Source organism: Oncorhynchus gorbuscha, linkage group LG11, assembly GCF_021184085.1.
Source record: "Oncorhynchus gorbuscha isolate QuinsamMale2020 ecotype Even-year linkage group LG11, OgorEven_v1.0, whole genome shotgun sequence".
Taxonomy (NCBI): domain Eukaryota; kingdom Metazoa; phylum Chordata; class Actinopteri; order Salmoniformes; family Salmonidae; genus Oncorhynchus; species Oncorhynchus gorbuscha.
In genome coordinates, this window is record NC_060183.1 from 75060858 (window position 1) to 75077821 (window position 16964).

At 46.3% G+C, this 16964-nt stretch overlaps 1 protein-coding gene across 3 annotated transcripts in view; it reads right to left on the reverse strand.

Annotated features, from left to right (window-relative positions):
- megf10 (multiple EGF-like-domains 10) overlaps positions 1–16964 on the reverse strand; it is a 106113-nt gene that overhangs the window by 38262 nt on the left and 50887 nt on the right. For all 3 annotated transcript variants that reach the window (XM_046290494.1, XM_046290493.1, XM_046290495.1), the window contains exons 7-8: positions 14274–14394; positions 13708–13844 (exon numbers count right to left, since the gene is read on the reverse strand). In XM_046290494.1, coding sequence (XP_046146450.1) covers positions 13708–13844; positions 14274–14394 — 258 coding nt within the window. The remainder of the gene's footprint in view (positions 1–13707; positions 13845–14273; positions 14395–16964) is intronic.

The window sequence follows — 16964 nt, forward strand, 5'->3', positions numbered from 1 at the left end:
TCTAGTTATTTATTATTTTGAACTTACAATATGTAAAGTGACCTTTGGTTACAGTATTATGAATCTCCATGTCAACATTTTGGGCGTGTTGAGAAATGAATGAGTTTCTTCAGTCTGCAACATTGGTCTTGTGTAGTGTTTGGTGAATTTACATTATATTTGTACTTTGTTGATAGTAGCCTACTCTAATCATAGGGAAGTAGAAGTGCTAAATGTGTTTTGGGTTTATCACAGCAGAGTGTAACTCGTGCAAACAGAGTATAGTAATGTGAAACGTGTGTGTTTCATATGGTAACAAAGTGTGGTTTCTAAAAAGAAGTGTATCGTTTTTACAAGAGTGTTTACACATGGTTTCCATGGATTACACATGGTTTCCATGGTCTACACATGGTTTCCATTGTCTACCCATTGTTTCCATGGTCTACATGGCTTCCATTATCTACATAGTTTCCATGGTCTACACATGGTTTCCATGGTCTACACATGGTTTCCATGGTCTACACATGGTTTTCATTATCTACACATGGTTTCCATTGTCTACACATGGTTTCCATGGTCTACACATGGTTTCCATGGATTACACATGGTTTCCATGGTCTACATGGTTTCCATGGTTTCCATTATCTACATGGTTTCCAAGGTCTACACATGATTTCCATGGTCTACACATGGTTTCCATAGTCTACATGGTTTCCATGGTCTACACATGGTCTACATGGTTTCCATGGTCTACATGGTTTCCATGGTCAATATGGTTTCCATTGTCCACACATGGTCTCCATGGTCTAAACATGGTTTCCATGGTCTACACATGGTTCACATGGTCTACACAAGGTTTCCATGGTCTGCATGGTGTCCATAGTTTCCATGGTCTACACATGGTTTCCATGGTCTACATTATTTGGTCAACATGGTTTCCATGGTCTACATGGTTTCCATAGTTTCCATGGTCTACACATGGTTTCCATAGTTTCCATGGTCTACATGGTTTCCATAGTTTCCATGGTCTACACATGGTTTCCATAGTTTCCATGGTCTACATGGTTTCCATAGTTTCGATGGTCTACACATGGTTTCCATAGTTTCCATGGTCTACATGGTTTTCATAGTTTCCATGGTCTACATGGCTTCCATAGTTTCCATGGTCTACATGGTTTCCATAGTTTCCATGCTCTACACAAGGTTTCCATGGTCTGCATGGTTTCCATAGTTTCCATGGTCTACACATGGTTTCCCTGGTCTACATGATTTCCATGGTTACCATTGTCTACACATGATTTCCATGGTCTACATGGTTTCCATGGTCTAAACATGGTTTCCATGGTCTACATGGTTTCCATGGTCTACACATGGTTTCCATGGTCTGCATGGGAAGAACAATGATTCCAAGCACCACCCTCCTTTTGAAACTTCCAGTCTGTTATTCGAACTCAATAAGCATGCCAGAGTGATCTCCAGCCTTGTCCTCGTCAACACTCACACCTGTGTTAACGAGAGAATCACTGACATGATGTCCACTGGTCCTTTTGTGGAAGGGCTTAAATGCAGTGGAAATGTTTTTGGGGGATTCAGTTCATTTGCATGGCCAAGAGGGACTTTGCAATTAATTGCAATTCATCTGATCACTCTTCGTAACATCTGGAGTATATTCAAATTGCCATCATACAAACTGAGGCAGCAGACTTTGTGAAAATTAATATTTGTGTAATTCTCAAAACCTTTGGCCACGACTGTATACTTAATGGAATTTATTGCAATTTACTATTGCAATAAATTGCCAGTTGACCTGTCAAGTCACTACACCCACTCACTTAACTCCACAAAATAACACACATCGCCTCATCCCTCCCTACCTCCCCACCCAACCATTAACATTACATTGAAATGGAGTTTTTTAGCATTCAGAACGACTTACAGTTAGTTTATTGATCTTAAGATACCCTAGCCAGATGTGTGTAGAGCCCTCCTGAGTTGACAAACACACACACACACACACACACACACACACACACACACACACACACACACACACACACACACACACACACACACACACACACACACACACACACACACACACACACACACACACACACACACACACACACACACACACACACACACACACACACACAAACAATACCCATCCACCCCCTTTACCCCCAAAACACTACACTACCATCCATCATTGAACTAGCATGGCCTAGTCTGGGTGTCCATCCCTCCATCATTGAACTAGCATGGCCTAGTCTGGGTTTCCATCCCTCCATCATTGAACTAGCATGGCCTAGACTGGGTTTCCATCCCTCCATCAATTAACTAGCATGGCCTAGTCTGGGTGTCCATCCCTCCATCAATTAACTAGCATGGCCTAGACTGGGTTTCCATCCCTACATCAATTAACTAGCATGGCCTAGTCTGGGTGTCCATCCCTCCATCAATTAACTAGAGTGGCCTAGTCTGGGTGTCCATCCCTCCATCAATTAACTAGCATGGTCTAGACTGGTTTTCCATCCCACCGTCATTGAACTAGAGTGGCCTAGTTTGGGTGTCCATCCCTCCATCAATTAACTAGCATGGTCTAGTCTGGGTTTCCATCCCTCCATCATTGAACTGGCGTAATCTGAGTTTCCAGACATCCTTCATTGAACTGGCATGGCCTAGTCTGGGTTTCCATCCCTCCATCATTGAACTAGCATGGCCTAGTCTGGGTTTGCATCCCTCCATCATTGAACTAGCATGGTTTAGACTGGGTTTCCATCCCTCCATCATTGAACTAGAGTGGCCTAGTCTGGGTTTCCAGCCATCCTTCATTGAACTGGCATGGCCTAGTCTGGGTTTCCATCCCTCCATCATTGAACTAGCATGGCCTAGTCTGGGTTTCCATCCCTCCATCATTGAACTAGCATGGCCTAAACTGGGTTTCCATCCCTCCATCATTGAACTAGCATGGCCTAGTCTGGGTTTCCATCCCTCCATCATTGAACTAGCATGGCCTAGTTTGGGTTTCCATCCCTCCATCATTGAACTAGCATGGCCTAGACTGGGTTTCCATCCCTCCATCAATTAACTAGCATGGCCTAGTCTGGGTTTCCATCCCTCCATCATTGAACTAGCATGGCCTAGACTGGGTTTCCATCCCTCCATCATTGAACTAGCATGGCCTAGTCCGGGTGTCCATCCCTCCATCATTGAACTAGCATGGCCTAGTCTGGGTGTCCATCCCTCCATCATTGAACTAGCATGGCCTAGTCTGGGTTTCCATCCCTCCATCATTGAACTAGCATGGCCTAGACTGGGTTTCCATCCCTCCATCAATTAACTAGCATGGCCTAGTCTGGGTGTCCATCCCTCCATCAATTAACTAGCATGGCCTAGTCTGGGTGTCCATCCCTCCATCAATTAACTAGCATGGCCTAGACTGGGTTTCCATCCCTACATCAATTAACTAGCATGGCCTAGTCTGGGTGTCCATCCCTCCATCAATTAACTAGAGTGGCCTAGACTGGGTGTCCATCCCTCCATCAATTAACTAGAATGGTCTAGTCTGGGTTTCCATCCCTCCATCATTGAACTGGTGTAATCTGGGTTTCCAGCCATCCTTCATTGAACTAGCATGGCCTAGTCTGGGTTTCCATCCCTCCATCATTGAACTAGCATGGCCTAGTCTGGGTGTCCATCCCTCCATCATTGAACTAGCATGGCCTAGTCTGGGTTTCCATCCCTCCATCATTGAACTAGCATGGCCTAGACTGGGTTTCCATCCCTCCATCAATTAACTAGCATGGCCTAGTCTGGGTGTCCATCCCTCCATCAATTAACTAGCATGGCCTAGACTGGGTTTCCATCCCTACATCAATTAACTAGCATGGCCTAGTCTGGGTGTCCATCCCTCCATCAATTAACTAGAGTGGCCTAGTCTGGGTGTCCATCCCTCCATCAATTAACTAGCATGGTCTAGACTGGTTTTCCATCCCACCGTCATTGAACTAGAGTGGCCTAGTTTGGGTGTCCATCCCTCCATCAATTAACTAGCATGGTCTAGTCTGGGTTTCCATCCCTCCATGATTGAACTGGCGTAATCTGAGTTTCCAGACATCCTTCATTGAACTGGCATGGCCTAGTCTGGGTTTCCATCCCTCCATCATTGAACTAGCATGGCCTAGTCTGGGTTTGCATCCCTCCATCATTGAACTAGCATGGTTTAGACTGGGTTTCCATCCCTCCATCATTGAACTAGAGTGGCCTAGTCTGGGTTTCCAGCCATCCTTCATTGAACTGGCATGGCCTAGTCTGGGTTTCCATCCCTCCATCATTGAACTAGCATGGCCTAGTCTGGGTTTCCATCCCTCCATCATTGAACTAGCATGGCCTAAACTGGGTTTCCATCCCTCCATCATTGAACTAGCATGGCCTAGTCTGGGTTTCCATCCCTCCATCATTGAACTAGCATGGCCTAGTCTGGGTTTCCATCCCTCCATCATTGAACTAGCATGGCCTAGACTGGGTTTCCATCCCTCCATCAATTAACTAGCATGGCCTAGTCTGGGTTTCCATCCCTCCATCATTGAACTAGCATGGCCTAGACTGGGTTTCCATCCCTCCATAATTGAACTAGAGTGGCCTAGTCTGGGTGTCCATCCCTCCATCCATTAACTAGAATGGTCTAGTCTGGGTTTCCATCCCTCCATCATTGAACTGGTGTAATCTGGGTTTCCAGCCATCCTTCATTGAACTAGCATGGCCTAGTCTGGGTTTCCATCCCTCCATCATTGAACTAGCATGGCCTAGTCTGGGTGTCCATCCCTCCATCAATTAACTAGCATGGCCTAGACTGGATTTCCATCCCTCCATCATTGAACTAGAGTGGCCTAGTCTGGGTGTCCATCCCTCCATCAATTAACTAGCATGGCCTAGTCTGGATGTCCATCCCTACATCATTGAACTAGCATGGCCTAGACTGGGTTTCCATCCCTCCATCATTGAACTAGCATGGCCTAGACTGGGTTTCCATCCCTACATCATTGAACTAGCATGGCCTAGACTGGGATACCATCCCTCCATCATTGAACTAGCATGGCCTAGTCTGGGTGTCCATCCCTCCATCAATTAACTAGCATGGTTTAGACTGGGTTTCCATCTCTCCATCATTGAACTAGAGTGGCCTAGTCTGGGTTTCCAGCCATCCTTCATTGAACTGGCATGGCCTAGTCTGGGTTTCCATCCCTCCATCATTGAACTAGCATGGCCTGGTCTGGGTATCCATCCCTCCATCATTGAACTAGCATGGCCTAGACTGGGTTTCCATCCCTCCATCATTGAACTAGAGTGGCCTAGTCTGGGTGTCCATCCCTCCATCAATTAACTAGCATGGTCTAGTCTGGGTTTCCATCCCTCCATCATTGAACTGGTGTAATCTGGGTTTCCAGCCATCCTTCATTGAACTAGCATGGCCTAGTCTGGGTTTCCATCCCTCCATCATTGAACTAGCATGGCCTAGTCTGGGTTTCCATCCCTACATCATTGAACTAGCATGGCCTAGACTGGGATACCATCCCTCCATCATTGAACTAGCATGGCCTAGTCTGGGTTTCCATCCCTCCATCAATTAACTAGCATGGCCTAGACTGGGTTTCCATCCCTCCATCATTGAACTTGCATGGCCTAGTCTGGGTGTCCATCCCTCCATCAATTAACTAGCATGGCCTAGACTGGGTTTCCATCCCTCCATCATTGAACTAGAGTGGCCTAGTCTGGGTGTCCATCCTTCCATCAATTAACTAGCATGGTCTAGTCTAGGTTTCCATCCCTCCATCGTTGAACTAGAGTGGCCTAGTCTGGGTGTCCATCCCTCCATCAATTAACTAGCATGGCCTAGTCTGGGTTTCCATCCCTCCATCATTGAACTGGCGTAATCTGGGTTTCCAGCCATCCTTCATTGAACTGGCACGGCCTAGTCTGGGTTTCCATCCCTCCATCATTGAACTGGCGTAATCTGGGTTTCCAGCCATCCTTCATTGAACTAGCATGGCCTAGACTGGGTTTCCATCCCTACATCATTGAACTAGCATGGCCTAGACTGGGTTTCCATCCCTACATCATTGAACTAGCATGGCCTAGACTGGGATACCATCCCTCCATCATTGAACTAGCATGGCCTAGACTGGGTTTCCATCCCTACATCATTGAACTAGCATGGCCTAGACTGGGTTTCCATCCCTACATCATTGAACTAGCATGGCCTAGACTGGGTTTCCATTCCTATATCATTGAACTAGCATGGCCTAGACTGGGATACCATCCCTCCATCATTGAACTAGCATGGCCTAGTCTGGGTGTCCATCCCTCCATCAATTAACTAGCATGGCCTAGACTGGGTTTCCATCCCTCCATCATTGAACTAGCATGGCCTCGTCTGGGTGTCCATCCCTCCATCAATTAACTAGCATGGCCTAGTCTGGGTGTCCATCCCTCCATCAATTAACTAGCATGGCCTAGACTGGGTTTCCATCCCTCCATCATTGAACTAGCATGGCCTCGTCTGGGTGTCCATCCCTCCATCAATTAACTAGCATGGCCTAGTCTGGGTGTCCATCCCTCCATCAATTAACTAGCATGGCCTAGACTGGGTTTCCATCCCTCCATCATTGAACTAGCATGGCCTAGACTGGGTTTCCATCCCTCCATCATTGAACTAGCATGGCCTAGACTGGGTTTCCAGCAGGGTGTGGCTAGGCAGGCAGAACCACAGGCAGTGGCATGGTATACAGTACCGAGGTTTTGCCATGACGTCTGGTTTCCCTCAAACCCTTATTAACTCATAAAAGCTCACTTGCAGTGCTATTCCTGTAGGTTCACTGGGCTGGCTAAGTATATGGTGCGTCCCTCTCTGATAATGTTAATTATATGGACAAAGTCCTACTCTGTTGCAGGAACCAAAAACCTCTGATTGGAGCATGATTCATTGCTCTAAACTTTGAACTATACTCTTAGAGAAAACATGCTATCTAGAATGTGAAATGATTCTTTGTACGTCTCTATGGGAGAACCCTTTGAAGAACACTTTTGGGTTCCATGTAGGACCCTTTCTACAGAAGATTTTATGTGGAACCAAAAAGGGTTCTCCCTGGAACCAAAAATGGTTCTCCTATGGGGACAGCCGAAGAACTGTTTTGGAACCCATTTTTTTTAAGAGTGTAGCTTGATTGAGCTTGCCTGGTACAATGGGAGCAATGGAATAGTCCCAAAAGTACAATCCACAGCCAACCATCTGGAACTCCAAACAGACTCGATCAAACGCTCAAAGCATTTTAAAGAAAACAAGTACAATTTCAACCCAGGTCTTCTGAGGTCACAGTTGCTTGTTTGATTGTGTCCATACAATCATGTATAGTTGTTGTGAAAGTACTAGCTAAGCACACTTTCCTCATAGTGCTTTCAAGGAAAAGAGGATACAAGGAAGATTTACTGTCCTAGACGGTTTGGCCCGAATGGCACCCTGTTGCCTATATAGTGAACCCAATTGAAGCCCTGGTCAAATGTAGTGCGCTATAAAGGGAATAGGATGCCATTTGGGACGCATGACCAGCGCTTCATCCTCTTAGGAGGAGCCGACAGAAGCCTCAAGCGGCAGTAGTGCATGGGAGGGTCTCTCTTTCTATGAATTATATTTCTATGGTCTCTCCCCCACAGCTTCCTCAGGCATCCCAGGTCACTGGCTGCAGCCAGCCTGACAAGAAGCAGACAGACCACACGCATCATACTGGTCTGGAAGAGATCCACACCCCTGTGATCACACACACACACAGACACAAATTCCCATTCACTTCCTTCCGCTCCCTTCATCCTCCCCGCAACCAGACTGTCCACACACACACACACACACACACACACACACACACACACACACACACACACACACACACACACACACACACACACACACACACACACACACACACACACACACACACACACACACACACACACACACACACACACACACACACACACACACACACACACACACACCTATGTCAGGGTTCCCCACCTTTCAGCCCACAGATCATTTTATTTGGCCCCCCGAGTTTTCTGTGCAAAAAAAAAGGTTTTTATTGTTGGACATAAAACACTGTAAAAAGGGGGACAGGGAGATGGGGTTTAGATCTGGGATAAGAGGAGGACAGGGAGATGGAACTGGGATAAGGCTAGAAAGTTTTTCCACATTTTTATTTTGGTCATAAGGGTTGTTTTATTAGCTAAAACGTGCAACGCACACACAAAAAAATCATATACAGTACCTTCCGAAAGTATTCAGACCCCTTGACTTTTTCCACATTTTGTTACGTTACAGCCTTATTGGATTAAATTGATGAAATTATTTTGTTTTCCTCACACAAAATACCCCATAATGACAAAGCAAAAATAGGTTTCTAGAATTTTTTGCAAATTTATTAAAAATAAATAACAGAAATACCTTATTTACATAACTATTCAGACTCTTTGCTATGAGACTCAAAATTGAGCTCAAGTGCATCCTGTTTCCATTGATCATCCTTAAGATGTATATACAACTTGATCGGAGTCCACCTGTGCTAAATTCAATGGATTGGACATGATTTGGAAAGGCACACACCAGTCTATATAAGGTCCCACAGTTGTCAGTGCATGTCAGAGCAAAAACAAGCCATGAGATTGTAGGAATTGTCCTTAGAGCTCCGAGACAGGATTGTGTCGAGGCACAGATCTGGGGAAGGGTACCAAAACAGTTTTGCAGCATTGAAGGTCCCCAAGAACACAGTGGCCGATATCATTCCGAAATGGAATTAGTTTGGAACCACCAAGACTCTTCCTAGAGCTGGCCTCCCGGCCAAACTGAGCAATCGGGGGAGAATGACTTTGGACAGGGAGGTGACCAAGAACCCGATGGTCACTCTGACAGTGCTCCAGAGTTCTTCTGTGAGATTGGAGAACCTTCTAGAAGGACAACCATCTCTGCAGCACTCCACCAATCAGGCCTTTATGGTAGAGCGGCCAGACGGAAGCCACTCCTCAGCAAAATGCACATGACAACCACATGACAACCTGCTTGGAGGACTCTCTGACCATGGGAAACAAGATTCTCTGGTCTGATGAAACCAAGATTGAACTCTTTGGCCTGAATGCCAAGCGTTATGTCTGGAGAAAACCTGGCACCATCTGTATGATGAAGCATGGTGGTGTCAGCAGCAGGGAATGGGAGACTAGGCATGATCGAGGGAAAGATGAAGAGATCTTTGATGAAAACCTGCTCCAATGCACTCAGGACCTCAAACTGGGGCGAAGGTTCACCTTCCAACAGGATAACGACCCTAAGCTCACAGCCAAGACAACCCGGAGTGGCTTTGGGACAAGTCTCTGAATGTGGCCCAGCCAGAGTCTGGCCTTGAACCCGATCGAATATCTCTCAAGATATCTGAAAATGGCTTTGCAGCGACGCTCCTCATCCAGCCTGACAGCGCTTGAGAGGGTCTTTAGAGAAGAATGGGAGAAATTCCCCAAATACAAGTGTGACAAGCTTGTAGCGTAATACCCAAGAAGACTCGTGGTTGTAATCGCTGCCAAAGGTGCTTCAACAAAGTACTGAGAAAAGGGTCTGAAAACTATGACATTTCAAGTTTTTTTTTTATTTTTACATTTGTAAACATTGGGGGTATTATGGGTAGATTGATGAGGAAAAAAACTATCAAATACATTTTAGAATAAGGCTGTAATGTAAGAAAATGTGGAAAAAGTCAAGCTGTCTGAATAGTTTTCAAATGCACTGTATTTAGTAAGGAATTCCACTTAAAAAAACGTGCTTACTACTTACAGTATTGGGTGGATATTTTTGTAAAATTTTTACTGTGCTGGTCCCCCATGTGAATTGAACCCACAATGCTGGAATTTCAAGCTTCTTGCTTCACCAACTGAGCCACACAGGATCCCCACATGATATGGATTAGTGCATATATACAGTATATACACTACCGTTCAAAAGTTTGGGGTCACTTAGAAATGTCCTTGTTTACCATGAAAACATGCATGAAATGAGTTGCAAAATTAATAGGAAATACAGTGAAGACGTTGACAAGGTTATAAATAATGGTTTTTAATTGAAATAATAATTGTATCCTTCAAACTTGGCTTTCGTCAAAGAATCCTCCATTTGCAGCAATTACAGCCTTGCAGACCGTTAGCATTCTAGTTGTCAATATGTTGAGGTAATCTGAAGAAATTTCACCTCCCACAAGTTGGATTGGCTTGATGGGCACTTCTTACACGTATACGGTCAAGCTGCTCCTACAACAGCTCAATAGTGTTGAGATTCTTAAATAGTTCTTGCATACAGTAGTTTGAAGCTGTGCTTTGGGTCATTGTCCTGTCGTAGCAGGAAATTGGCACCTATTAAGGGCCGTCCACAGGGTATGGCATGGCGTTGCAAAATGGAGTGATATCCTTCCTTCTTCAAGATCCCTTTTACCCTGTACAAATCTCCCAATTTACCAAGACCAAAGCACCCCCATACCATCACATTGCCTCCACCATGTTTGACAGATGGCGTCAAGCACTCCTCTAGCATCTTTTCATTTTTTCTGCGTCTCACAAATGTTCTTCTTTGTTATCCGAACACCTCAAACTTAAATGTGTCTGTCCATCCACTGTCCAGTGTCTGTGTTATTTTGCCCATCTTAATATTTTATTTTATTGGCCAGTCTGAGATATGGCTTTTTCTTTGCATCATTGCCTAGAAGGCCAGCATCCCGGAGTCGCCTCTTCACTGTTGACTTTGAGACTGGTGTTTTGTGGGTTGTTTTGTGAAACTGCCAGTTGAGGACTTGTGAGGCGTCTGTTTCTCAAACTAGACACTCTAATGTACTTGTCATCTTGCTAAGTTGTGCACCGGGGCCTCCCACTCCTCTTTCTATTCTGGTTAGAGCCATTTTGCACTGTTCTGTGAAGGGAGTAGTACACAGCGTTGTACGAGATCTTCAGTTTCTTGGCAATTTCTCGCATGGAATAGCCTTAATTTCTCAGAACAAGAATAGACTGACAAGTTTCAGGTGAAAGTTCTTTGTTTCTGGCTATTTTGAGCCTGTAATCGAACCCACAAATGCTGATGCTCCAGATACTCAACTAGTCTAAAGAAGGCCAGTTTTTTATTTATTCTTTAATCAGACAACAGTTTTCAGCTGTGCTAACATAATTGCAAAAGGGTTTTCTAATGACCAATTAGCCTTTTAAAATGATAAACTTGGATTAGCTAACACAACATGCCGTTGGAACACAGGAGTGATGGTTGCTGATAATGGGCCTCTGTACGCCTATGTAGATATTCAATAACAAAATCGTCCGTTTCCAGCTACAATAGTCATTTACAACATTAACAATGTCTACACTGTATTTCTGATCAATTTGATGTTATTTTAATGGACAACAAAATGAGCTTTTCTTCCCGAAAACAAATACATTTCGAAGTGACCCCAAACTTTTGAACAGTAGTGTATATTATTACTTTTAAATCTCATGTAATCAGGTTAATATCTAAAATTGGAAGTCCTGATAATACATGTATCATATCTGATGATCCAATATCAAATCACATTACATCACAGGTATGTTTGAGATAAGAGCAATCTAGACTACTTTATTCCTTCATGTCAAACTGTTTGTACTTGATTTTACCCTAATTGCTAAAGACGGACAATATTACTGTTAGGATGCTGGGATAACGTGTGCACCTCATTTGTCCAGTGGGTATTTATATTTTTCCAAGCCCTATTAAGTACAGTTGGCATCACCAGTTAATTGCTTGACCTTGCCTGCTGCTCTCTCTCTCTCCGTCTCGCTCTCTCTCTCCCCCTGACCTTGTTATTGGTCTGGAGGGATCAATGGGACCGCTACAGTAGCAACAGATGGTATGCTATAGTCCCACTAACATATATAGACTTAATATAGGTCAAAGATGACACTTACCATTGAATTCCAATTCAGCCATCGCTGACTAATGTATACAACCAAGGGATTACTTCTGCAGTGTTTGTTTATGACATTATAGTTGTATGTGATAGCCTGTTGCCTGCATTTCAAATATATTCTGCTTTGCAAAAATGGGGAAATAGGCATGAACAGATATCCATGGACTAGGCTAGGGTTGGACTAGGACTAGGCTAGGGTTGGACTAGGACTAGGCTAGGGTTGGACTAGGACTAGGCTAGGGTTGGACTAGGACTAGGCTAGGGTTGGACTAGGACTAGGCTAGGGTTGGACTAGGACTAGGCTAGGGTTGGACTAGGACTAGGCTAGGGTCCATGGACTAGGACTAGGCTAGGGTTGGACTAGGACTAGGCTAGGGTTGGACTAGGACTAGGCTAGGGTCCATGGACTAGGACTAGGCTAGGGTTGGACTAGGACTAGGCTAGGGTTGGACTAGGACTAGGCTAGGGTTGGACTAGGACTAGGCTAGGGTCCATGGACTAGGACTAGGCTAGGGTTGGACTAGGACTAGGCTAGGGTTGGACTAGGACTAGGCTAGGGTTGGACTAGGACTAGGCTAGGGTTGGACTAGGACTAGGCTAGGGTTGGACTAGGACTAGGCTAGGGTCCATGGACTAGGACTAGGCTAGGGTTGGACTAGGACTAGGCTAGGGTTGGACTAGGACTAGGCTAGGGTTGGACTAGGACTAGGCTAGGGTTGCACTAGGACTAGGCTAGGGTTGGACTAGGACTAGGCTAGGGTCCATGGACTAGGACTTGGACTAGGACTAGGCTAGGCTAGGACTAGGCTAGGGTCCATGGACTAGGACTAGGCTAGGGTCCATGGACTAGGACTAGGCTAGGGTTGGACTAGGACTAGGCTAGGGTTGGACTAGGACTAGGCTAGGGTCCATGGACTAGGACTAGGCTAGGGTCCATGGACTAGGACTAGGCTAGGGTTGGACTAGGACTAGGCTAGGGTTGGACTAGGACTAGGCTAGGGTTGGACTAGGACTAGGCTAGGGTCCATGGACTAGGCTAGGGTTGGACTAGGACTAGGCTAGGGTTGGACTAGGACTAGGCTAGGGTCCATGGACTAGGCTAGGGTTGGACTAGGACTAGGCTAGGGTTGGACTAGGACTAGGCTAGGGTCCATGGACTAGGCTAGGGTTGGACTAGGCTAGGGTCCATGGACTAGGCTAGGGTTGGACTAGGACTAGGCTAGGGTCCATGGACTAGGCTAGGGTTGGACTAGGACTAGGCTAGGGTCCATGGACTAGGCTAGGGTTGGACTAGGACTAGGCTAGGGTCCATGGACTAGGCTAGGGTTGGACTAGGACTAGGCTAGGGTCCATGGACTAGGCTAGGGTTGGACTAGGACTAGGCTAGGGTTAGGAGTTTTTCCTTGACCACATGACTCGACTAGAATGACACTGACCTGGCAAAAGAGTGGATCCTAGACAAACTGTTTTACTGAGTTTTACTGAATTAGACCATTTAGTGTAATGTCATGTCAAAATAATGTTTATTCTATTTCTTCCCTTTTGGGGGAGGTGAAGGGGAGGGTGATTTCTCAATCCAGGGTTTGTGTTTGTTATTTTACCTCAACTTTCTTACAATGTGAAATAAAATATTATAAATCACTAAAAAAAGCCTGCCATTTCATAGTTTGGCATGGCTCAGTTTGGTTTGGCCTGGTCCAGCCTGTCTTACCGTTCTCCGGTGTAGCCTGGACTGCACAGACACTGTCCGCTGGAGGATACACACATCCCCCCGTTGTGACACTGACACTCCTGGGAACAGTTCCTCCCGAAGCGCCCCTCCGGACACGGCTGGCCACACACTGTACCCTAAACACACACAGAACATTGAATGTGTCAGCACAATATCAACATCCCAGAGTAAATACAATATGTAGGCCATTATATCAATATCCCATAACACATGTCAATACATATGATGCAAAAAGAGGATATGCACAATGTGGAGGCAGCTGAGGGGAGGACGGCTCATAATAATGTCTGGAACGGAGAGAATGGAATAAAACACATAGAAACCATGTTTTTGATGTATTTGATACCATTCCACTGATTCTGCTCCATTATTATGAGCTGTCCTCCCCAATTAATATGCCACCAACCTGCTGTGATGTACATGGGGTTGTAGCTATCGACTCCTTGCAGTACCATTATATTATGACGTTATATTACTGTAAATGTCAATATGATAACATACAGTAATGCATGAGACTATCAAACATAATTTATGTGTGTGTATACCATCCATCCAGCGGGGCAGGAGCACTCTCCAGTGACATGGTGGCACACTCCTCCATTCTGGCAAGGGCATCTCTCCTCACACTGCTGTCCATGCTTCCCTGGTGGGCACAGGTCCTCACAACTATAGGACAAGAGGAGAAACATGAAATCTATCCTTACAGACTTGAAGAAATGACAGAGTCAGAAACAAAAAGGGACTGATTAATTCATTATAATACAAATTCTGAAATTATGTCTTTCACAAGAACATCTCTTTCAAACCTTTTTTTGTCTTGAAGCACCCTAGCCACCGTTGTCAGAAACTAGCAGGTTCACGTACACTACATAAGTTTTAGAACACCTACTCATTCAAGGGTTTTTCTTTATTTTTACTATTTTCTACATTGTAGACTAATAGTTTTGATGTTTTCACTTTGAAATAACACAAATGGAATCATGTAGTAACCAAAAAGTTTTAAACATATATTTGAGATTGTTCAAATTGTCACACCCTGACCTTAGAGATCCTTATTTATTCTCTATGTTTGGTTAGGTCAGGGTGTGACTCGGGTGGGAAAATCTATGTTTTCTATTTCTTTGTTGTTTTGCCGAGTGTGGTTCCCATTCAGAGGCAGCTGTCTATCGTTGTCTCTGATTGGGGATCATATATAAGTTGTGATTTTCCCTTTGGGTTTTGTGGGGTGTTATTTTCTGTTTAGTGTCTGTGCCTGACGGAACTGTTCGCTTTCGTTTTTGGATTTGTTATTTTTGTTTGAGTGTTTCTTGTAAATAAATATCATGAACACTTTCCACGCTGCACTTTGGTCCACTCTTCCTTCCACCGACGACGAGCGTTACAGAACACCCCACCACAGAAGGACCAAGCAGCGTGGCCAGGAGGACTGGACATGGAAGGAAACCCTGGAGGGAAAAGGACCCTGGACACGGTCCGGGAGGAACGCCGTCCAAGGGAGCAGATGGAGGCAGCGAGAGCAGAACGGCGACTATACGAAGAGTTAGCTCAACGACAGACGCACGAGAGGCAGCGAGAGCAGGAACGGCGACTATACGAAGAGTTAGCTCAACGACGGAAGCACGAGAGGCAGCGAGAGCGGAACGGAGACTATACGAAGAGTTAGCTCAACGACGAGAGGCAGCGGAGCGGAACGCGACTATACGAGAGTTAGCTCAGCGAGAGCGGAGAGCGGAGACTATACGAAGAGTTAGCTCAACGACGGAAGGACGAGAGGCAGCGAGAGCGGAGAACGGCGACTATACGAAGAGTTAGCTCAACGACAGAAGCACGAGAGGCAGCGAGAGCGGAACGGAGACTATAGGAAGAGTTAGCTCAACGACTGAAGCACGAGAGGCAGCGAGAGCGGAACGGAGTTAGCTCAACGACTGAAGCACGAGAGGCAGCGAGAGCAGAACGGTTAGCTCAACGACAGACGCACGAGAGGCAGCGAGGAGACGGAGGAAGAGTTAGCGACTATAGGCAGCGAGAGCAGAAGAGACTATAGGAAGAGTTAGCTCAACGACGGAAGCACGAGAGGCAGCGAGAGCAGAACGGAGACTATACGAAGAGTTAGCTCAACGACGGAAGGACGAGAGGCAGCGAGAGCGGAACGGCGACTATACGAAGAGTTAGCTCAACGACGGAAGCACGAGAGGCAGCGAGAGCGGAACGGAGACTATACGAAGAGTTAGCTCAACGACGGAAGCACGAGAGGCAGCGAGAGCAGAGTGGCGACTATACGAAGAGTTAGCTCAACGACAGAAGCACGAGAGGCAGCGAGAGCAGAACGGAGACTATAGGAAGAGTTAGCGCAACGACGGAAGCGCGAGAGGCAGCGAGAGGGGAACGGCGACTATACGAAGAGTTAGCTCAACGACTGAAGCACGAGAGGCAGCGAGAGCAGAACGGCGACTATACGAAGAGTTAGCTCAACGACGGAAGCACGAGAGGCAGCGAGAGCAGAACGGAGACTATAGGAAGAGTTAGCGCAACGACGGAAGCACGAGAGGCAGCGAGAGCAGAACGGAGACTATAGGAAGAGTTAGCGCAACGACGGAAGCACGAGAGGCAGCGAGAGCAGAACGGAGACTATACGAAGAGTTAGCTCAACGACGGAAGCACGAGAGGCAGCGAGAGCGGAACGGCGACTATACGAAGAGTTAGCTCAACGACGGAAGCACGAGAGGCAGCGAGAGCGGAACGGCGACTAAACGAAGAGTTAGCTCAACGACGGAAGCACGAGAGGCAGCGAGAGCAGAACGGAGACTATAGGAAGAGTTAGCTCAACGACGGAAGCACGAGAGGCAGCGAGAGGGGAACAGCGACTATACGAAGAGTTAGCTCAACGACAGAAGCACGAGAGGCAGCCCCGCCAAAAATTGTGTGGGGGGGACACACAGGGAGATTGGCAGAGGTAGGGTTTAGACCTGAGCCAACACCCCGTGCTTACCGTGGGGAGCGTGTGACTGGTCAGGCACCGTGTTATGCGGTGATGCGCACGGTGTCTCCAGTGAGCATTCACAGGCCGGCATTTGCCGGGCGGAAGTGGGCATCCAGCCAGGACGGGTTGTGCCAGCTCTACACTCGAGACCTCTAATGCGCCTCCACGGCCCAGTGTATCCTGTTCCGGTTTCTCCTACCAGGCCTCCAGTATGTCTCCCCAGCCTGGTAACCCCTGTGGCAGCTCCACGCACCAG